Genomic DNA, 24,347 nt, shown 5'->3' with positions numbered 1-24,347 from the left:
AATTTACTTGCCAAAGTAATTTAGCTAAAGAAAATGCTGATGGAATGCTGACAGTGTGCACAGCACTTTGGAGTTTGAAAGAAATGTAAGAGAGAGCTATGCCTCCAAGGTGTATGCATACAGGGTGGTATGGTGGTGGGTTTTTATGAAATCTCCTTAATTAGGAGGCCAGGGTTCTGGTTTGTCCAGCCTCTGCTACTTACTAGCTGGGAGCCTTGAACCCAGCAAGTCAATTAACATTCCTGATCTTGAGGGTCCACACATATAAAATAAACATAATTGACATTCTGCTATCTGAGAGGGTTATTGTAAAAATCAGATGAGGTAGTGTACGTGACAGGGTTTTATAACCTGAAAATCCCCATGGGGATCTACAAAACCATGACTAGGAAGTCACACAAGAGCCTGAAGGCCATGGGGTGATTGAAAAGGGAGACAGCTCCAGTGATCTTCACCTGAGGGGAAGCAGCATGGCTTTAACAGCACTAGAGGAGTGAATCCCCTCCCAAAAAGATTGTAAAGCATGTTTCACAGATATATTTATTTTACATAAAAGTTAGCACACTAGTTAAGCATTACTAGGACCACTTTGAACATAGAGCAGACTCTGGCACCCTCACTGGGTCCTCGGGTCAGATCTCACTGTTACCCTGGTGTGGAAAGATGCAAGGTAGAAAGGAGGGGCATTCCAGTTGGCTTTCTGTAATTTGTGACCTATTTCAGTTTACATATGCTCAGATGAGTAGATTTATGTTACCTAGCTTTATCTAATATAACCTTCACAGTGGGACAAGTAACTTCAAAATTTTCCTGCATAGAAACAATAATTCTAATAGGGCCAACTCAAGCAAACAATTGAACGGCATAGCTGACAATCTCCTCCACACACACAGCCATTAAGAGGAAGAAACCCTGTCGGTTTAATCATAACTGACCAAAAGTTGACAAAAACAAAAAAATATCTAGAAAGTATCAAGAAGACAAGTTGAAATGTAGCTTTATATTCACTACTGTTAACAGAGAAACTTACTGTGATTCCATTTGTTCCAATATGATCATATTAAGTCATCATGATTAACAAAGCATTTAAAATGTCTTTCATCTGTTTCATATTCTTTAAAGTTCAATTTATATATAATATATATTGGTATATACCTAAAATTATTAAATATACATGTTTAAATATATTTAACATTTAAATATACATAATAAAACATGTTACATATAAATTAACAATATAATTATGTTATATTCGGTAATATAACATACTGTTTTATATACATAAATTGTTATATTTATATTATAAAACATATGCTATATTTATGCTCTTATATAATATAGCATGTATGATTACATTGTATATTGCAAACATATAATTATATATAATAGCTTTATTAAGTTATGTAATATATATTATAATGTAATATCTAATATTAACTTCTTATAGTTTGTATAGATTATATATAATATATATTAACCTATATAATACATAATGTGCATATTAAATATTATATATTATTTAATACCAACTATACCAAAGTATATATTATATTATGCCATATAGAAAATCTAATGTATATTATACATTATAACAAAGTATGTAGTACATATTATATAATATATAATACACCAAATATATAACATTTAATATATATCACAAAATATATAAATATATTTAAATATTTAAATATAAAATATATAAAAAATTTAAAAGTGCATGCTCTTTTTTTCTTTAACTTACAGAGTCACTTAAGCAAAACATTCTCAGGTCCCTTCAATAAAGAGCAGAATATGCAGTATGGGGAGCAGAGCATACTCCAGGTTGTCAGCTCATGTTTGAACAGACATGGAAGAAATAATGGATAGTTTGTACTTATAGTATAGAATAAATCAACCTGCCTTGAGTAGAAGTTTTGAGTCAGGTGTATTTCAAAGTGGACTGTGTCATCCAAGACAAAAATCACAATGAGATGACACTATACATCCACCAGAATGGCTAAAATTTTAAAAACTGACCATGCCAAATATTGGTTATAAGGTGAAGTAACTAGAATTATCATGCATTGCTCATTGGTAAAATGATACAACCACTTTGGAAACAGAGTTTTGGCAGTTTCTTAAAAGGTTAAACACACATGTATCTAAGCATTTCACTCCTAGGTATTTACTCAAGAGAAATGAAAGCATATGTCCTCATAAAGACTTGTTCATGAATTTTTATAGCGGCTTTATTTGTAACAGCCAACAACTGGAAACAATTCAAAAGTCCTTCAACAGCTGAAAGGGTAAACTAAATTAAGGTGTATTTTTGCAACTGAATGTTATTCAGCAAACAAAACAAAACAAAACCATGCAAATTTTTATATGCAACACCTGGATTATTCTCAAAATAATTATGCTATGTGAAAGCTAGACAAAAATAAAAAGTACAAACTGAGTGATTCAGTTTATATGAAATTCTAGAAGTCAGATCAATCTGTGTAAGAGGAAGCAGGTTGGAGGTTGACTAGAGAAGGAGATAGAGAGATGGATGGATTACAAAGAAACATTAGGAAACTGTAGGGAGTGTGATGGAAATGTTTGTTGTCTTGATTATGGTGATCATTTCATGGAGCATACATATGTCAAGAGTCATCAAATTGTACACTTACTGTATTTAATATATCTTAATAAAGCTATACAAAAAGTTTTTTTGTAAACTCTTGTAGATCTTGAGTTTACAGAGTTCATATTAATATAGTTATCATAGGAACCAGCCATAATTTGAGGGATTGGCAATGAAGGAGGAAAAAGAGACTAGATCAAGCTTTCTCAGGTGAAGTTTCATATATTCCTTTTTATTTGGGATATTATCCAAATTTGAATTTTTAATTATTCTATATACTATACCCAAAACTCAGGTAAGAATTTTAGGTAATTAAAGGAAAGTAATGCCATTCCAAGAACTATCCATTCCATTTGCTTTTTTGTTTTAGATCTCTGTCTTCTCCTTGTGAGCTTTGCTGTGACATTCAGCCTCTCCTAGTAAAACTTTTGGCACCAGAAGGTCCATTTGGAATCTCTTCCCTTGTCCAGCATCAATGGATGAGATGAATATCAAAATTACACTCATCCCACATATCAACTAAAGAAAAGGTGAAGGCGTAACATTTGAAATCACAGGAGTTGTTTTTTATTTGGTAGCTTTTTCCTGTTTGTCACGGTGGTTCTCAAAGTGCTGTTGTCTATCAAAATCACCTGTGAAGCTTTTTAAAAAGATAGTTTTGCGGGCTGTAACCCACAACCACTAAATTAGAGCTTTTAGGGATATAGCCCAGACTCTTGATTTTTTAAAGTTTTGTAGGTAATTCATCATTCATCTATTATTGCAACAAATATGCACAGACTACTTACAATTGAGTGCTAGGCACCTGGACTAGGTATTAGTTTAGAGGAGCAAAAATCATGGGGTTTCTTTGCCTTCATATTATGCATGTCTAATATGCATGTCTAATACCTATTGAGAGAAATAGATATTTTTAAAAGCACATAAATATAAAAAGCACAACTTATAGTAAGTGATATAAAAGGAAAAGTAAAGGGTCCAATTAGAAATTATTATGGGGGTGGGCAGAGGGAAGTAGTCCAGATTCAAAATCCCTGGGAGGGTCAGGGAAGGCTTCAAAAAGGAAGCAGCATTTTAGCAGAGACCTGGAAGAAGAGTGAAAGTCAGAATGAAGATAAAAGTAATCACATGGAGGGAATATCACAGAAAGAAGAAAGAACATATATCTTAAAGAAGGGGGAGAATGGGTTGTGGCGGGGAAGGACTACAGCTCAGTCAGAGGAGACAGTGGTACAAGATGAGGAAAGAAACACAGGCAAGGGCACTCATGCTTAACAACTGCTGGTTTAATAAAGAGAATGTGTAGTGATAGATATAAGACTGTCTAATATTAGGAAAAAATAAGTAAGAAATATGAGCTTTCTTGGGTCACCATCCTTTGCTTAAGTAGGGTACACAGATTAAGTCCCCTAATTCTGATTAAAGCCATTAAACAGGAAGAAGCAACTTAGCAACTCTGCAGGCCTAATGGATAGTTGGATCCAGTTTCTTCAGGAATTCTCATGTCTGTCAGTGGTCCGGTGGGAACCATGATAGAACTCATGGGTTGCAGAGATTAAATCCCAGTCTGAATCTGGGACACACTCATTCAGGAGAACTTCTGAGATCACTGGTCACTGAGGTCCTTCAGGGCTTTTCCAACTAGATAAGTTTATTCTAAACTAGCTCTGTACACCTAGGTAGAAAATAAGCTCTTGGAAGCAAAGTGAGCATGCCCACTTTTGCAGAATATTCGAATCTACCTGTTAGCATCTACCTTTCTCTATGGATGATAACTATAACGTCAATTTATTAAGTGCTTTCTATGTATAAGATGCTACTAAATGCTTTGCATCTTTGACCCTCTCAGCGAAAGTACTAGGTAAATATTATTATCACTTTTATGAAAGTGAAACTGAGGCTCAGAGAAATTTAAGCAGCTCATCTAAGACCCCACAGCTAGTAAGTAGAAGACATTGGATTCAAGGCCAGGTCTCTACAAATTCAAACGTTTTAACACCATGTGCCATTATCTTTTGTGTTAGTTTCTTATTGCTGTTATAACAAATTACCACAAACTCAGTGGCTTAAAACAACAGAAATTTATTCTCTTAAAGTTCTGGAGGTCAAAATCTACAATGGGTTCATAGGGTTGTGTTCTTTCTGGATGCTCAAGTGGAGTGTAGGTTTCCTTGCTCTTTCTACCTTCCAGAGGCAGCGTACATCCTTTGGCTCATGGTCCCCTTTCTCTACTTTCAAAGTCAGCAGTGCACCATTTTCAAATCTTCTTCGGTCTCCTTTGATCCTTTGCTTCTTTCCTATAAGGACCTTTGTGATTAAATTTAGGGTCCATCCAAATAATGCAGGATGATCTTCCCATTTCAAGGTTTTTAAGCGAATCACATCTGCAAAGCGCTGTTGCCATCTTATGTAACATTCACAGTTTCCAAGGATTAGGGCATGGATGTTTTGGGAGCTCATTATCTAGCCTACCACATATTTCCACACAGATTTTCAAAATTTTAGCTGAGCCTGCTGAGGGAATCCATTGCCATTAGGATCCAGGTTAGCAGCAAATGGTTACAGCCCAGCAAACAGCCTGCAGTGTGTACGTTGATTATGACTAGTGTTAGTTTAAAATGTATGTAGAATTTAAGTACATGATAATGATAGAACAAAAGAGAGGAGGGAAGTAAATGGAGTTAGCATTTTCTATGATTCTTGCATTGTTGGGGAAGATATAATTGTTAATTACCTGTTACTATGTTAAGGATGCACATTATCTTTAAAGGAACAATAAAAGTAGATTATTATTATGTTCATAATAATCTAATAAAAATAAATAAGTAAAATAATAAGTATAATTGATAATCAATAAGAAGGCAAAATAGAAGAGAATAAAGCACATAGAAAACATAGGATAAATAAAAAAACAAATAGTAAGATGATTGATTGAATCCCAAAGACATCAACAATTACATTAAATATAAACAGACAATTCCACTTTAAATACAAAGATTGTCATGCTACTGCATTTCCTAAACTGTGGGTTGAGGTGCCCTGGGGGCCTTCATAAATTCACAGGAGACCTAAGGAATATTCTAAATTTTCAGTGGAAACACAGCAATATTTGATAGCTCTCACGTATTTTGCAAACTGCTAGCTCAGAGTAGCTCCCAGTTGCATTAGGTTGCAGAAAGTTCCGCTTGGTGACATCAAATCTTTGCAAAGCTGGGTTTTCAGCAGTGACTGTGATAAAGAAAAAGTACCAAATGAAAATTAATGGTATAGGAAATTAAGTGGCAGTTTACAATCTGATTCCAAGGTTTGAGAAGTTGAGCAGTGTCTAACATTCTATTATTAAGAATTATGGTGGGCACAAGACTTATTAAGCTGTTTGGGTCCAGTTATTTAATAAATAAAACTGTTAAGTATTTCTTTTTTGGCTAGGAATGACGTGAAAAAATTACTAAGACCTCAAGAGCACTGTGAACTTAGTTTGGGAACCTCTATCATAATTAATTAAAAATAAAAACTACAGGGAATTCCCTGGTTGCCAAGTGGTTAGCACTCCATGCTTTCACTGCCAGGGCCCAGGTTCAATCCCTGGTCAGGGAACTAAGATCCTGCAAGCTGTGCTGTGCAGCCTAAATAAATAAATATAAAAATAAAAGAATAAATAAAAGTAAAAATAAAAACTATGTGTTCCATACAAAACAAATAATATACATGTTCAGAGACAGAATGAATGAATATAAAAAGATGGAAAACACATTATGCAAAAATGAACCAAAAGAAAGCTGATTTGACAAATGTGGCATTATGACAATCTTTGTCTTTAAATTATCATTGTGTGTTTATATTTAAAATAGTTATAGATATATTGAGGACTAAATCTACAAACTTGTTATTTGTTTCTTAATTGCCTTATAAATAAAGCAGACAAAATAGAATTTGAGGCAAGATTCATTACTAGAGATAAAGAGAGATATGTTCTAATTATAAAAGAGTCTATCTACTAGAAAATATAATTTTAAAATATATAAAGGTACATTACTGTACCTAAATAAAAATGTTAAAAATATGTATATATTAATATATAAAAGTAAAAAAATGGACAGAGTTAGAAAAAGAAATAAGACAAATGTACAATAGATGGAACATTATCTGGTAGAATAAGCAGACCCCCAACAAATCAGTAAGTGTGTAGAAGATTTAAACAAATATTAACAGATTGTGCCTCACTGATATACCCAGGGCACTGCACCCTCTACAACAGACGCATATTTTTTACAAATACATACACATACAGTTATCTCAGTTGATCATACGCTGAGCCATAAAACAAACTCAATCAATCTCAAAACTTGATAATAAATATACAGCTAGAAACATTCCTCAAATGGTTGTAAATTCTGAAAAACATTTCTAAGTAAACCATGGGTCATTGAAGAAACTACAATGGTCATTATCAAATATTTTAAACTGAAAAAAAAGAAAATATGACACATTAAAACTTGTGGAATACAGCTAAATCTATGCTTAGAATAAAAATAATAGTCTGAAGCTTTTTTTAGACTATGATAAGCTGAAAATAAAAAAATTCTAAGTAATTATCTCAAGAAATTCATTTTTTAAAAAAGAACACCAAATAAACTCAAGAAACTTTTAGTAAAAATAAAATGAAGATAAACATAAATCAACAAAGCCAAAAGCTGGTTCTTTGAAGACTAAAAAAATTGACCAGTTAATTGATTGGTTTCAATCTATCCTCCATTATCTGAATTAATTAGTAGGGAGTGTGGGGAGGAACAACAGATTTAAAAACAAAAACAAAAAAAAGAGATTTTTAAAACTAAAGTAAAATGGTATATTTCCAGCAGATATTTCTTCTTGATTACATATTGATTGACTCTAAATGGTATTTTTATTACTTTAACTTAAACCTATGAGGTCTTAAGGGGTAGTAGCTGAGTCTAATATTTAAAATATGCATTTAAACATATGCTTTCATAGTTGTTGAGCTTTGTCTACAAATCATGTGCTGAAATTTCTTTTTGCTGACTTGGCAACAGACTTCCAACAGTGGTTACTGCTACAACTATGAAACATATTGGAGAAAAAAAGAGAAAGTAGCATAGAAATTTCTCCACTAGCTTTTTTTTTAAACTCAAACACAAATTGTTTACTTTATTTCTTTAACAATAAAACAGTAATAATGACACAATAATTTAGTTGTAACAAAGCCCTCAACAGAGCAAAATAAGAACAAAGGTAATTAAGGAGGCAGAGCTTAAGTTCAAGTTACTTGTCTCCTTTAAACAGGAAAAACTATCATTAGTCTAGTGGTTCTCGAACAGGTCTGCTCATTTGAGGAATGGGAGGAAGGAGAACTGGTGCTTAAAAGAAATAGCTACACCCAAAGCCCACCTCAGAACAATTACATGAGAATCTCTCAGGAGTGGGGCCCATTCAAAACTTTTTGAAGTGCTGTCAGCGTTTACAACAACAAGTCTAAAGTAATAAGCATTAAACACCATACCCTCAAAGCAATCCAAAACCAAGGAATTAAAAAAGAAAGAAAAAGAAAAAGAAATATGATAAATTCCTTTCCTCTTATCCTGAGACAAGGGGGAAGGAAGCACCTACTCATTTCTCTTTCTTTTTTATCCAATTTTGATTGCCCAAAGTCAAGTTTAACAAATGTTAAATATTGGAACTTATGCAAATATCCTACCCAATTAAAATTTTCACTACTTTACATCTAGAAAGCTCTTTTAAAACAATACAAGGGGGAAGGAGCTTCAAGATGGCAGAAGAGTAAGACGTGGAGAGACCTCCCTCCCTACAAATACATCAGAAATACATCTACATGTGGAACAACTCCTACAGAACACCTACTGAACGCTGGCAGAAGACCTCAGACCTCCCAAAAAGGGTCTCTGTGCTCCAACCGAGTGTCAGAGCTGTGCCTCTGAAGTGGGAGAGTCAAGTTCAGGACAATTGGTCCACCAGAGACCTCCCAGATCCACGTAATATCAAACGGTGAAAAACTCCCAGAGATTTCCATCTCAACACCAAGACGCAACTCCACTAAACGACCAGCAAGCTAAAGTGCTGGACACCCTATGCCAAACAACTAGCAAGACAGGAATACAACCCCACCCATTAGCAGAGAGGCTGCCTAAATTCATACTAAGTTCACAGACACCCCAAAACGCACACCAGATGTGGACCTGCCCACCAGAAAGACAAGATCCAGACTCATCCACCAGAACACAGGCAATAGTCCCCTCCACCAGGAAGCCTATACAACCCATTGAACCAACATTAGCCACTTGGAGACAGACACCAAAAACAACGAGAACTATGAACCTGCAGCCTGCAAAAAGGAGACCCCAAACACAGTAAGTTAAGCAAAATAAGAAGACAGAGAAACACACAGCAGATGAAGGAGCAAGGTAAAAACCCACCAGACCTAACAAATGAAGAGGAAATAGGCAGTCTACCTGAAAAAGAATTCAGAATAATGATAGTAAAGATGATCCAAAATCTTGGAAATAGAATGGAGAAAGTACAAGAAACGTTTAACAAGGACCTAGAAGGACTAAGGAGCAAACAAACAATAATGAACAACACAATAAATGAAATTTAAAATTCTCTAGAAAGAATCAGTAGCAGAATAACTGAGGCAGAAGAATGGATAAGTGACCCGGTAGATAAACGAGTGGAAATAACTACTGTACAGCAGAATAAAGAAAAAAGAATGAAAAGAATTGAGGACAGTCTCAGAGACCTCTGGGACAATATTAAACACACCAACATTTGAATTATAGGGGTCCCAGAAGAAGAAGAGAAAAAGAAAGGGACTGAGAAAATATTTGAAGAGATTATAGTTGAAAACTTCCCTAATATGGGAAAGGAAATAGTTAATCAAGTCCAGGAAGCACAGAGAGTCCCATACAGGATAAATCAAGGAGAAACATGCCAAGACACATATTAATCAAACTATCAAATATTAAATACAAAGAAAAAATATTAAAAGCAGCAAGGGCAAAACAACAAATAACATACAAGAGAATCCCCATAAGGTTAACAGCTGATCTTTCAGCAGAAACTCTGCAAGCCAAAGGGAGTGGCAGGACATATTTAAAGTGATGAAAGGGAAAAACCTACAACCAAGATTACTCTACCTAGCAAGGATCTCATTCAAATTAAATGAGAAGAGAAATTAAAATATTTACAGACAAGCGAAAGCTAACAGAATTCAGCACCACCAAACCAGCTTTACAACAAATGCTAAAAGAACTTCTCTAGGCAGGAAACACAAGAGAAGGAAAAGACCTACAACAACAAACCCAGAACAATTAAGAAAATGGTAATAGGAACATACATATCAATAATTACCTTAAATGCAAATGGATTAAATGCTCCAACCAAAAGACATAGACTGGCTGAATAGATACAAAAACAAGACCCGTATATATGCTGTCTACAAGAGACCCACTTCAGACCTAGGGACACATACAGACTGAAAGTGAGGGGATGGAAAACGATATTCCATGCAAACGGAAATCAAAAGAAAGCTGGAGTAGCAATTCTTATATCAGACAAAATAGACTTTAAAACAAAGACTATTACAAGAGGCAAAGAAGGACACTACATAATGATCAAGGGATCAATCCAAGAAGATGATATAACAATTGTAAATATTTAGGCACCCAACATAGGAGCACCTCAATACATAAGGCAAATGCTAACAGCCATAAAAGGGGAAATCGACAGTAACACAATCATAGTAGGGGACTTTAACACCTCACTTTCACCAATGGACAGATCATCCAAAATGAAAATAAATAAGGAAACACAAGCTTTAAATGATACATTAAACAAGATGGACTTAATTGATATTTATAGGACATTCCATCCAAAAACAACAGAATACACTTTCTTCTCAAGTGCTCATGGAACATTCTCCAGGATAGATCAAATCATGGGTCACAAATGAAACCTTGGTAAATTTAAGAAAATTGAAATCGTATCAAGTATATTTCCCAACAACAACGCTATGAGACTAGATATCAATTACAGGAAAATATCAGTAAAAAACACTAACACATGGAGGCTAAACAATACACTACTTAATAACCAAGAGATCACTGAAGAAATCAAAGAAGAAATAAAAAAATACATAGAAACAAATGAAAATGAAAACACGACGACCCAAAACCTATGGGATTCAGCAAAAGCAGTTCTAAGAGGGAAGTTTATAGCAATACAATCCTACCTTAAGAAACAAGAAACTTCTCAAATAAACAACCTAACCTTACACCTAAAGCAATTAGAGAAAGAAGAACAAGAAAACCCCAAAGTTAGCAGAAGGAAAGAAATCATAAAGATCATATCAGAAATACATGAAAAAGAAATGAAGGAAACAATAGCAAAGATCAATTAAACTAAAAGCTGGTTCTTTGAGAAGATAAACAAAGTTGATAAACCATTAGCCAGACTCATCAAGAAAAAAAGGGAGAAGACTCAAATCAATAAAATTAGAAATGAAAAAGGAGAAGTAACCACTGACACTGCAGAAATACAAACGATCATGAGAGATTAATACAAACAACTCTATGCCAATAAAATGGACAACCTGGAAGAAATGGACAAATTCTTAGAAAAGCACAACCTTCCGAGACTGAACCAGGAAGAAATAGAAAATACAAACAGACCAATCACAAGCAGTGCAATTGGAACTGTGATTAAAAATCTCCCAACAAACAAAAGCCCAGGCCCAGATGGCTTCAGAGGCGAATTCTATCAAACATTTAGAGAAGAGCTAACACCTATCCTTCTCAAACTCTTCCAAAATATAGCAGAAGGAGGAACAATCCCAAACTCATTCTATGAAGCCACCATCACCCTGATACCAAAATCGGACAAAGATGTCACAAAGAAAGAAAACTACAGGCCAATATCACTGATGAACATAGATGCAAAAATCCTCAACAAAATACTAGCAAACAGAATCCAACAGCACATTAGAAGGATCATACACCATGATCAACTCGGGATTATCCCAGGAATGCAAGTATATTTCAATATACGCAATCAATCAATGTGATACACCATATTAACAAAATGAAAAATATAAGCCATATGGTCATCTCAATAGATGCAGAAAAAGCTTTCGACAAAATTCAACACCCATTGATGATAAAAACCCTCCAGAAAGTAGGCATACAGGGAACTTACCTCAACATAATGAAGGCCATATAGGAAAAACCCACAGCCAACATTGTTCTCAATGGTGAAAAACTGTAACCATTTCCACTAAGATCAGGAACAAGACAAGGTTGTCCACTCTCACCACTATTATTCAATATAGTTTTGGAAGTTTTAGCCACAGCAATCAGAGAAGAAAAAGAAATAAAATAATCCAAATTGGAAAAGAAGTAAAGCTGTCACTGTTTGCAGATGACATGATACTATACATGGAGAATCCTAAAGATGCTACCAGAAAACTACTAGAGCTAATCAATGAATTTGGTAAAGTAGCAGGATACAAAATTAATGCACAGAAATCTCTTGCATTCCTATACACTAATGATGAAAAATCTGAAAGTGAAATTAAGAAAACACTTCCATTTACCATTTCAACAAAAAGAATGAAATACCTAGGAATAAACCTACCTAAGGAGACAAAAGACCTGTATGCAGAAAACTATAAGACACTGATGAAAGAAATTAAAGATGATAGAAATAGGTGGAGAGATATACCATGTTCTTGGACTGGAAGAATCAACATTGTGAAAATGACTATATTGCTCAAAGCAATCTACAGATTCAATGCAATCCCTATCAAACTACTACAGGCATTTTTCACAGAACTAGAACAAGAAATTTCACAATTTGTATGGAAACACTAAAGACCCCGAATAGCCAAAGCAATCTTGAGAAAGAAAAGCGGAGCTGGAGGAATCAGGCTCCCTGACTTCAGACTATACTACAAAGCTACAGTAATCAAGACAGTATGGTACTGGCACAAAAACAGAAATATAGATCAATGAAACAGGATAGAAAGCCCAGAGATAAGGCCACGCACATATGGTCACCCTATCTTTGATAAAGGAGGCAAGAATATTCAATGGAGAAAAGGCAGCCTCTTCAATAAGTGGTGTTGGGAAAACTGGACAGCTATATGTAAAAGAAAGAAAATAGAACACTCCCTAACACCATACACAAAAATAAGCTCAAAGTGGATTAAAGACCTAAATGTAAGGCCAGACACTATAAAACTCTTAGAGGAAAACCTAGGCAGAACACTCTATGACATAAATCACAGCAAGATCCTTTTTGATCCACCTCCTAGAGAAATGGAAAGAAAAAGAAAAATAAACAAATGGGACCTAATGAAACTTAAAAGCTTTTGCACAGCAAAGGAAACCTTAAACAAGACGAAAAGACAACCCTCAGAATGGGAGAAAATATTTGTAAATGAAGCAACTGACAAAGGATTAATCTCCAAAATTTACAAGCAGCTCATGCAACTCAATATCAAAAAAACAAACAACCCAATCCAAAAATGAGCAGAAGACTTAATAGACATTTTTCCAAAGAAGATATACAGATTGCCAGCAAAAACATGAAAGAATGCTCAACGTCATTAATCATTAGAGAAATGCAAATCAAAACTACAATGAGATATCATCTCACACCAGTCAGAATTGCCATCATCAAAAACTCTACAAACAATAAATGCTGGAGAGGGTGTGGAGAAAAGGGAACGCTCTTGCACTGTTGGTGGGAATGTAAATTGATACAGCCACTATGGAGAACAGTATGGAGGTTCCTGAAAAAACTAAAAACAGAACTACCTTACCACCCAGCAATCCCACTGCTGGGCATATACCCTGAGAACACCATAATTCAAAAAGAGTCATGTACCACAATGCTCACTGCAGCTCTATTTACAATAGCCAGAACATGGAAGCAACCAAAGTGTCCATCATCGGATGAATGGATAAAGAAGATGTGGCACATATATACAATGGAATATTACTCAGCCATAAAAAGAAATGAAATGGAGTTATTTGTAGTGAAGTGGATGGAGCTAGAGTCTATCATACAGAGTGAAGTAAGTCAGAAAGAGAAAAACATATACTGTATGCTAACACATATATATGGAATAAAAAAAAAAATGGTCATGAAGAACCTAGGGGCAAGACGGGAATAAAGACGCAGACCTACTAGAGAATGGACTTGAGGACACGGGGAAGGGGGAAGGCTAAGCTGGGACAAAGTGAGAGAGTGGCATGGATATATATACACTACCAAATGTAAAGTAGATAGCTAGTAGGAAGCAGCCGCATAGCACAGGGAGATTAGCTCGGTGCTTTGTGACCACCTAGAGGGGTGGGATAGGGAGGGTGGGAGTCAGGCAGACATAAGAGGGAAGAGATACTGGGATATATGTGTATGTATAGCTGATTTACTTTCTTATAAAGCAGAAACTAACACACCATTGTAAAGCAATTATACTCCAATAAAGATGTTAAAAAATTTTAAAAATTAAAAAATTAAATTAAATTTAATTTAATTAAAAAAAATAAAATAGATCATGGATAAGGACCTACTGTATAGCACAGGGAGCTCTACTTAATACTCTGTAATGACCTATATGGGCAAAGAATCTAGAAAAGAGTGGATATATGTATATGTATAACTGTTTCACTTTGCTGTACAGCAGAAACTAAAACAACACTGTAAATCAACTATACCAATAACAATTTAAAAAATAATAATAATCATAAACTAAGGGAAGGAAAAAAAAACACAAAAAACAATACCAGGGGTAATTCCCTGATGCTGCAGTGGTTAAGAATCCCCCTGCCAATGCAGGGGACACGGGTTCGAGCCCTAGTCTGGGAAGATCCCACATGCTGCAGAGCAACTGAGCCCGTGCACCACAACTACTGAGCCTGCGCTCTAGAGCCTGTGAGCCACAACTACTGAGCCGCGTGTCACAACTACTGAAGCCCTTGCGCCTAGAGCCCGTACTCTGCAACAAGAGGAGCCACCACAATGAGAAGCCGTGTACCGCAAAGAAGAGTAGCCACCGCTCATCGCAAGTAGAGAAAACCTGCGTGCAGCCAAAATAAATAAATAAAACAAAACAAAACAAAAACAATACCAGGTTTCAGAAAGAATCCCCCACATTTTAAGTTTGCATAGATGTTTAAGTCATCTATTTGTTCAACGAAGAAGAGTCGATGAAATGTATTAGAAAGCATTTTATTAATAAATTATTATAAAACAATATTCATTTCATGTAGCACAAATTAACTTTTTGGTGCAACAAGAGGAATATCTGAATGTTTCCCATCTATTTCTAAAACTGTCAGAATTCCTTTGTATAAGATTGATATCTTCAAATTTAGAACCTAAACATAAATTTTTCTTAAGAATGCATACATAAAATACTTCTCCTGTAACTGCACTATATCCTTGACAAATCCCTATTGGGAGGTACAGTAGTGGCTGCAGGCATTTATCTTTAAAACAATTTTTCCTCATTTTTCAGGTTTGGGAATGATATCACATCAAGTATGGAAAATAACTTTTTTCCTTAAGAAGACATAAATTCACTTAGAGATGTCTCCTCAAATTCAGAAAAACCCATTTCTTCAGCTCCTTCTGTCAGGACTCCATATTAATCTCAACCACTGCATTCTTGCCCGGAAGTGTTGTTTTTGTCGGGTTGTCTTCACTTACATCTTCAATGTCTGCCAGATCATTAGGTGGTAAAGGATTCCTCCAGCACTGGAAGCTGTTTTACTGCCAAAATTCTTCATTGAGCTGGCGCAGCGCGGCCCCCCAGTCTCCCCGCAGGGACTCTGCGCGACCCGCCCCGTCGTCGCCACCACCCCTCCCCTGGCCCGCGGGGCCGCACGGGCGGCTGCGGCAGCGGCGGATCGCCACTCTCCAGGCTGCGACCCTCAAGCTCCGCGCCGTCCGGGGCGACAGTGTCCCCGCTGTCACGGCGCTTGCTGGGCGAAACCGAAGCCTCAGTCATACCCCCCGCGTCGATTTTACGCTTTCGGGGCAGCTCCGGGATGCTGAGGGGCTGCCCGGAATGCGAGACCCCCGGCGGCGGGATCCAAAGCCGTGGCCGCGCCGGCTTCTCAGGAAAGTCGCGGAGCAGGAGCCGCTTCCAGGGCACGTGGAACGTCAGGGGCTCGGCAGCACGCTGCTTGCCCCTGGGCCCCGAAGGCTCGGGCGGAGCCCGCCCGGCGCGGGTGGCCGAGCTCCCGTAGCTGTGGGAGTGGAGGGCCTCTCCACTAACTTTGACGTCCCTGTGGTCTTGCTCTCCAGGTCAGTGCCAATCCCCGGTGCGCCTTACATTCGCCATGCCTACAGAACCGATTGACAAAGATGAGTTTCCTGTTGGGACATCTGTGAAGTATAAATGCCGCCTTGGTTACTACGGAAGAGTGTTCTCTATCACCTGCCTGCAAAACTCTGTCTGGTCAAGCCCTGAAAACAACTGTAGGCGTAAGTAACTCTAGACTGAGGACTCCTGTGTGTCAATAATCCTTAAGGTCTGATCAGTCGTTCAAATTTTGAAACAAAGACACGTGTCTTGGTAACTTTGCCTAAGGTATAAAAAGATGTGAGAGTTATTCTTGTAGGTCATATCTTCCTACTGCTTTGAGTTCCTAGCACCTTCATTACAAGTTCATTTCATGAGAAATGACCATCACAAGGCATGATTGAGGGAAAATCTCCATTCACTAGGGGTGTCCCATTTTTACAACTGAAACTAAGTAATGAATGACTCAGGAAAGGAAAGAACAGTGTAGGTGGGGAGAGAATCCCAAACTTCAAGACTTTTGATGTACACTGGTTGAATTACAGAGTAAGCATTTTAGTAATAAAGCAAAGTTTACATCTTTCTAAGAGGCAAAAAATATGGGGATGAGATCTGGAAGGGAGGTCTTCTTGAAAGTGGTGCTTAGTAGGTGGCTGATCCTGAGGCAGTCTTGTGAGTTTCCTCAAGGTGGCAAATCTATGGAACTACAAGAGCTATGGCCAGTTTGGGACCTTATGTATTAACAGACGTTCAGAGTATTCTACACCCAGTCCCCACATTCTGCTTCTTTCCCATAGGTAAATCATGTGGATCTCTTCCAGAGCTCATAAATGGCAAAATGGACATCAACAAAGACACCCAGTTTGGATCAACTGTTAATTATTTTTGTAATGAAGGGTGAGTTGGCAGTAGCTTTGTTTGGGATGACAGTTCTAGAATTGTAACACTAGTCTCTAAACAGTAGTCTCAGAAAGGAAAGTCAAACTACCTGTCCATTTAAAACATAGCAATAAGATTTCTAAGTAGAAGTTGTGTCTTGAATCCAGGCATTTAACTACCCTTGCAATGACTAAACAAATATTTGAAAAAATAGGAAAAAAACCTGTATCCATGCTAGAAATTGGAGGGGTGAGGGTAGTGTTTTCACACCAAATTAATGCACCTAAAGCCAAGTGAAGCATTTACTAGATGAGAAGGACCAGCATTCTAAAGAAGTAAGTGGAACAAACACACATATATTCTTAACTCAAAGCAATAAGAGCTAGAAATGTTGGACTCAGGAAAAAGTAGGAAAGAGTTGTTTATTTGGGATGATGGAGTAGATGTGGTGGATGGGCAAATCTTAATTGTTATAGCACCTCTCCAGAAGTGTACACAATACAGGAATCTTGCTGTGGGCATACTCTTGGCTTATCCTTAGGGGAGACAACCAATTTAGGAAAGAAATAGGTACATCTTATATCTTAACTTTTGTTCTGTTTTTATTACTTATTATTACTTACAATACATGCAAAATAACATAAGTGAAACATAAAAATAGTAATAACAATAAAATTAATTTCAGTGCATATGCCACCCACCTTAAAAACCGTCACTAGTACCTTTGATGCTGACTATGTGCTTTTCCCAATTGCCATTCCTTCACCTCCAAAACTTCTCCAGAAGTAACCACCATCCTGAATTTTGTTGATCCCTTGCATTTCTTTTCCATTTTCTCCCATACATAGTCCTAATCATTATATTTTTAGTTATACATATTTTGAACTTTATATAAATGACATGATTTTATATGAACATCTGTGCAAATTGCTTTTGATTTAATAGTTTGTTTCTGACATTCATTCATGTTGTTGTTGTTAATTCATTTTCATTTAGGATAGTGTTCTCTTGTCTGGATACAGAAGAATTTATTTCTTTTTTTTGTTGTCGTTAGATATTTGGATTATTTCTAGTTTGTTTTGCTTTGTTTTGTTTTCGCTATTATAAGCATCCCTGATATAAAGATACTCATACATGTCTCCTAGTACACATGGGCAAAAGTTTCTCTAGGACAGTGGTTTTCAAACTTATTTTACCATGATCAACAACTAAGAAATATATTTCTACAGCACATACACACACACATAAACAGACACACATGTATACCACATCACATACACATTTATATAAATTAAAATTGTCACACAAATATTTACCATTATACTGGAAATTCTAGCCAGGAAATTAGTCAAGAAAAAGAAATAAAAGGCATCCAGATTGGAAAGGAGAATTAAAACAGTCTCTGTTTGGAATTAAAACAGTCTCTGTTTGGAGGCCAGATCAAGAGGGTGGAGTAGAAAAATCCTAGCCTTCTCCCACAGACATACGAAAACTACAGCTACATATAGAATAACTATCTCTGAAAGTGACCTGAAGACTAGAAGAACAGATTTTCTACAACTAAGGATATAAAGAAAAGGCCACATTGAGATGAAGAGGAGGGGAAGAGATGTGGTCTAGTCAGAACACCTCCCCCCCAATGCAGTGACCCACAAGCCAGAAGAAAATCACAACCATGGGGGTCCCCCCTGAGGAGTGAGGGGTCCAAGACCCACACTGGGCTCCCCAGCCTGGGGCACCTGCACCGGGAAGACAAACCACCATAGTGTCTGTCTTTGAAAACCAGCAGGCTTATCTTTCAGGGGAGCCAGAGGATAGTGGGAGACTGCTCTTGAAGGGCTCACTTGCTCTGAGTCCCAGCACAGACAGAGCAGCAACTTAAAAAATGCCTTGGCTTTATGAGGAGGAGATTTATTGATTAATTCTGGGGCAGGCACCAGGGGATGGAAGTGCTGGTAGGTGCCATTTTTTTTCTCTCCTTACACCTAGCTGGCCCAGTGCTGGTAGGTGCCTTTCTGTCACTCTTCATCAACATAGGTAACACTACGTGCCCCACCCCAATGTTCCCCTAAGTACCTGCCCAACCCAACCCACCTGCCTCAACCAGTCCCTCTAAAGAAGCTCCCGCCCCATCCTACCTGGTACATGGTTCTGCCCAGGACCAGTGATCCTCCAAAGTGGCTCACATTCTGGGGGACCTAGCCCTTCCCACCAGCAAGCCCACAGAAGTTGCAACCAGGCCTCACAGACAGCTGGGCTGGGGATCGGCCCTGCCTACCAGAGTGTCTTGTAGAAGTCATGGCTTAAACACAACAGGAGGATGCAGGCAGCCCATGCAGGGGATAGCCTTGAGCACCTGGCTTGGGTGACCAGGGGGGATTATGCCACTGGGCTCTACATAAAACTATCTACATAAGGCCACTCTTTTAAAGTTGGGAGATGTAGCTGATATACCTAATGTATAAAAACAAACACCGAGAGTTAGGCAAAATAGGAGACAAAGGAATACCTTCCCAGTGAAAGAACAAGATAAAACCCCAGAAAAAGAAATATACAAGATGGAGATAAGCAATTTATAAGATAAAACGTTCAAAGTAATAGTCATAAAGATGCTCATCAAACTCAGGAGAAGAATGGATGAACACAGTAAGAACATCAACAAAGAGATAGAGAATACAAAGAAGAACCAATCAGAACTGAAGAGTACAATAACTGAAATGAAAAATACATTAGAGGGAATCAATTACAGAATAGAGGATGCAGAAGAACAGATCAGTGATCTGGAAGACAGAGTAGTGGAAATCACCCAATTGGAACAGCAAAAAGAAAAAAAAAGGAATTAAAAAATGAAGATAGCCTTAGGAACCTCTGAGACTACATCAAGCATACTAACATTTTCATTAGAGGGGGCCCAGAAGGAGAAAAGAGAAAGAAAGGGACAGAAAGCCTATTTGAAAAGATAATGGCTGGAAACTTCCCTAACCTGGCATAGGAAACAGACATTAAAATCCAGGAAGCACAGAGAGTCCCAAACAAGATGAAGCCAAAGAGACCCACACGAAGACACATTACAATTAAAATGTCAAAAGTTAAAGATAAAGAGAGAATCTTAAAAGGAACAAGAAAGAAAAAAGTTATGTACAAGGAAACCTCCATAAGACTATCAACTGATTTTTAGGCAGAAACTTTACAGGCCAGAAGGGACTGGCACAATATTTTCAAAGTGCTGAAAGGAAAAAAACTTATAAGAATACCCAGCAAAGTTATCATTCAGAATTGAAAGACAACTGGAGCCTCCCAGACAAGCAAAAGCTAAAAGTTCATCACCACTAAACCAGCTTTACAAGAAATGTTAAAGGAACTTCTTCGAATGGAAAAGAAAAGGCCATAACTAGAAACAAAAAAAAAAAACTATGAAAGGAAAAATATCTCACTAGTAAAGGCAAACACAGAGTTAACGTAGTGGATCTACCACTTATAAAGCTAGTATGAAGTTTAAAAGACAAAGGTAGTAAAATCCATCTAAATCTAAAATAATTAGTTAAGCAATACACAGAATGAAAGGATGTAAAATATGATGTCAAAAACATAAAATGGGGGAAGGAGTAAAAATGCAGTGCTTTTAGAATGTGCTCCAACTTAAGCAACCATCAAATTAAAATAGGCTGCTATATACATAGGTTGCTATATGTAAATCTCATGGTAACTACAAACCAAAAACCTATAGCACAAAATATAAAGAGAAAAGAATACAGACATAAAGCTAGAGAGAGTCATCCAATCACACAGGAAGAGAACAAGAGAAGAAGAAAGGAACAGAGCAGAACTACAAAAACAACCATAAAACAATTAACAATATGGCAAAAAGTACTTACCTATCAGTAATTACTTTAAATGTAAATGAATGAAATACTCTAATCAAAAGATACAATGTTCTTGGATTGGAAGAATCAATATTGTGAAAATGACTATAATACCCAAAGCAATCTACAGATTCAATGCAATCCCTATCAAATTACAAATGGCATTTTTCACAGAACTAGAGCAAAAAATTTAACAATTTGTATGGAAACACAAAAGACCCCAAATAGCCAAAGCAATCTTGAGAAAGAAAAACAGAGCTGGAGGAATCAGGCTTCCTGATTTCAGACTATAATACAAAGCTATAGTAATCAAAACAATATGGTACTGGCACAAAAACAGAAACATACATCAATGGTACAGGATAGAAAGTCCAGAGATAAAGCCATACAGCTATGTTCACCTAATCTATGACAAAGGAGGCAAGAATATACAATGGAGAAAAGACAGTCTCTTCATTAAGTGGTGCTGGGAAAAGAATGAAATTAGAAGACTCCTTAACACCATACGCAAAAATAAACTCAAAATGGGTTAAAGACCTAAATGTAAGGCCAGAAACTATAAAACTCTTAGAGGAAAACAGGCAGAACACTCTTTGACATAAATCACAGCAAGATCTTTTTTGACCCACATCCTAGAGAAATGAAAATAAAAACAAAAATAAACAAATGGGACCTAATGAAACTTAAAAGTTTTTGCACAGCAAAGTAAACCATAAACAAGATGAAAAGACAACCCTCAGAATAGGAGAAAATATTTTCAAATGAAGTAACTGACAAAGGATTAATCTCCAAAATATACAAGCAACTGATGCAGCTCAATACCAAAAAAAACAAACAACCCAATCCAAAAATGGGCAGAAGACCTAAACAGATATTTCTCCAAAGAAGACACACAGATGGCCAAGACGCACATGAAAAGCTGCTCAACATCACTAATTATTAGAGAAATGCAAATCAAAACTACAATGAGGTATCACCTCACACCAGTCAGAATGGTCATCATCAAAAAATCTATAAACAATAAATGCTGGAGAGGGTGTGGAGAAAAGGGAACCCTCTTGCACTGTTGGTGGGAATGTAAATTGATACAGCCACTATGGAGAACAGTATGGAGGTTCCTTAACAAAACTAAAAATAGAACTACCATATGATCCAGCAATCGCACTAAGGGGCATATACCCTGAGAAAACCATAATTCAAAAAGACACATGCACCCCAATATTCATTGCAACACTATCTACAATACCAGGACATGGAAACACCGTAAATGTCCATCGACAGATGAATGGATAAAGAAGATGTGGTACATATATACAATGGAATATTACTCAGCCATAAAAAGGAATGAAATTGGGTCATTTATAGAGATATGCATAGACCTAGAGTCTCTCATACAAAGTGAAGTAAGTCAGAAAGAGGAAAACAAATATTGTATATTAACGCATATATGTGGACTCTAGAAAAATGGTACAGGTACATATTTGCAGAGCAGGAATAGAGACGTAGACATAGAGAACAGACGTGTTGACATGGGGGGAAGGGGAGGTGGGATGAATTGGGAGATTGGGACTGACATATATACACTACCATGTGTAAAATAGTTAGCTAGTTGGAAACTGCGGTATGGCACAGGGAGCTCAGCTCGGTCCTCTGTGGTGACCTAGATGGGTGGGATGGAGGGCGGTGGGAGGGAGGTCTGAGAGGGAGGGGATATGTGTATACATATAGCTGATTCACTTTGTTGTACAGCAGAAACCAATGCAACATTGTAAAGCAACTATACCCCAATTTAAAAAAAAAAAGATACAGGATGGCTGAATGGATTAAGAAAACAAGACCCATATATATGCTGTCTACAAAGAGACTCACTTCAAATCTAAAGACACACACAGACTGAAAGTGAAAGCATAGAAAAAGATATTCCACACAAATGTAAACAAAAAGAAAGCTGGAACAGCAAGACTTATATTAGACAAAATACACTTTAAAACCAAGACTGTAACAAAAGACAAAGAAGGACATAACATAATGATAAAGGGATAAATCCAAGAAGAGGACATAACATAAATATATCTATGTACAATAGTCAAGATATGGAAGCAACCTAAGTGTCATTGATAGGTAAATGGATAAAGAAGATGGAGTATATATACAAAACAATATCACTCAGCCATAAAAAAGAATGAAATCTTGTCATTTGTGAAAACATGAATGGACCTAGAGGGCATTATGTTAAGTGAAATAATTTAGACAAAGAAAGACAAATATGATTTCACTTATATGTGGAATCTAAAAAACAAAACAAATGAACAAACAAAACAAAGCAAAGCAGAAATGGACTCACAGATACAGAGAACAAACTGGTGGTCATCAAAGGGAAGGGGAATAGGGGGTTGGGTGAAATAGGTGAAGGAGATCAAGAGGTATAAACTTCCAGTTATAAAGTAAATAAATCACAGGATGTAATGTACAGCATAGAGCATATAGGCAGTAATATTGTAATAACTTTGCATTATGACAGATGGTTACTAGGCTTATTGTGGTGATCAATTCAATATATACATATATATACATACATATGTATATATATAATATGTCAAATCACCATATTGTACATCTGAAATTAGTACAATATTGTATGCCAACTATAGTTCAATCAAAAAAAGAAAAAGAAAACAACCTCTCTGTTTGCAAATTACATATCTGGTATAGAAAATACTAAGGAATGTACCCACAGACACACACACACACACACACACACACACACACACACACACAAACATATTATAGCTAATAAATAGTTCATCAAGATTTCAGGATACAAGTTATCAGATGATTTATTTTTAACATGGGTGTTTCATTGATGTAAAGGAAGATTATTTTTAGAGAAGGTTTTAAGAACATAATTATATCTAAAATCACAGAGTATAAAAAGAAATCTTGAAATTAAGAAAATTTTAAAGTGCTAGACTTATAGTCAGTGTCTCATTCTTGACCTCAAAAAATGGAGAAAACAAATTCATATGTATTTTTAATGGATGTTACCCTGATCGGGTAAAAAATAATTTCCAGCTGAACAAAAGTAGACAAATTAATCCATGTAGCAAAATAGAGGGAAGAAAATGTTACACTTTCTGCATATAAGTTGGGGTCACAATTGGGGTATTTTTGTTTTTTCCTTTTAGAAATTTATTTTATAAAAATGAGATCATGTTCATTGTAATCAGGATGTAAAAGAAATTTATTGATTTTCTACATGAAGATTTTCTACCTAGTATATCTATTACTTTGCTTGAATAACCTATAGAATTTAAAAGTACATTCTCTCACCGTAGAGAACAAAGTTGAAAACCAATCTATTAAAAGGGCTTCGGTTTATATTATTCAAATCTTCAACATCTTTACTTCAAAGCATATTATTAAGTTAAAGTAATTTTAAGTATATTATAATGGTATATTATAAAATACAGAGCTCAAAAGAGTAGAATAGGAAGTCCAGAAATAGACCCAAATTTGTAAAAGAGGGTATTATATGAAGGTATCATGCAGCATTTCAAAGCAGTAAGCAAACTAGTATTTTTTATTTATGTTAAATAATTAGCACATTTTATGCACCACAATAAATTTCATATTGATCAAAGAATTACATGTTATA

The 24,347-nt window shown here is 36.3% G+C and overlaps 1 protein-coding gene and 1 pseudogene across 1 annotated transcript in view; one reads left to right on the top strand and one right to left on the bottom strand.

Moving 5' to 3' along the window:
• CR1 (complement C3b/C4b receptor 1 (Knops blood group)) overlaps positions 1-24,347 on the top strand; it is a 124,733-nt gene that overhangs the window by 1,794 nt on the left and 98,592 nt on the right. The window contains exons 2-3 of the mRNA XM_059932923.1: positions 15,953-16,132; positions 16,748-16,847. Coding sequence (XP_059788906.1) covers positions 15,953-16,132; positions 16,748-16,847 — 280 coding nt within the window. The remainder of the gene's footprint in view (positions 1-15,952; positions 16,133-16,747; positions 16,848-24,347) is intronic.
• Positions 15,278-15,857, bottom strand: LOC132347349 (uncharacterized protein C9orf40-like; annotated as a pseudogene).

This window comes from Balaenoptera ricei, chromosome 1, assembly GCF_028023285.1.
Source record: "Balaenoptera ricei isolate mBalRic1 chromosome 1, mBalRic1.hap2, whole genome shotgun sequence".
Lineage (NCBI taxonomy): Eukaryota > Metazoa > Chordata > Mammalia > Artiodactyla > Balaenopteridae > Balaenoptera > Balaenoptera ricei.
The sequence above is the reverse complement of the archived record's forward strand: the minus strand, read 5'-3'. Positions and strand labels throughout refer to the sequence as shown.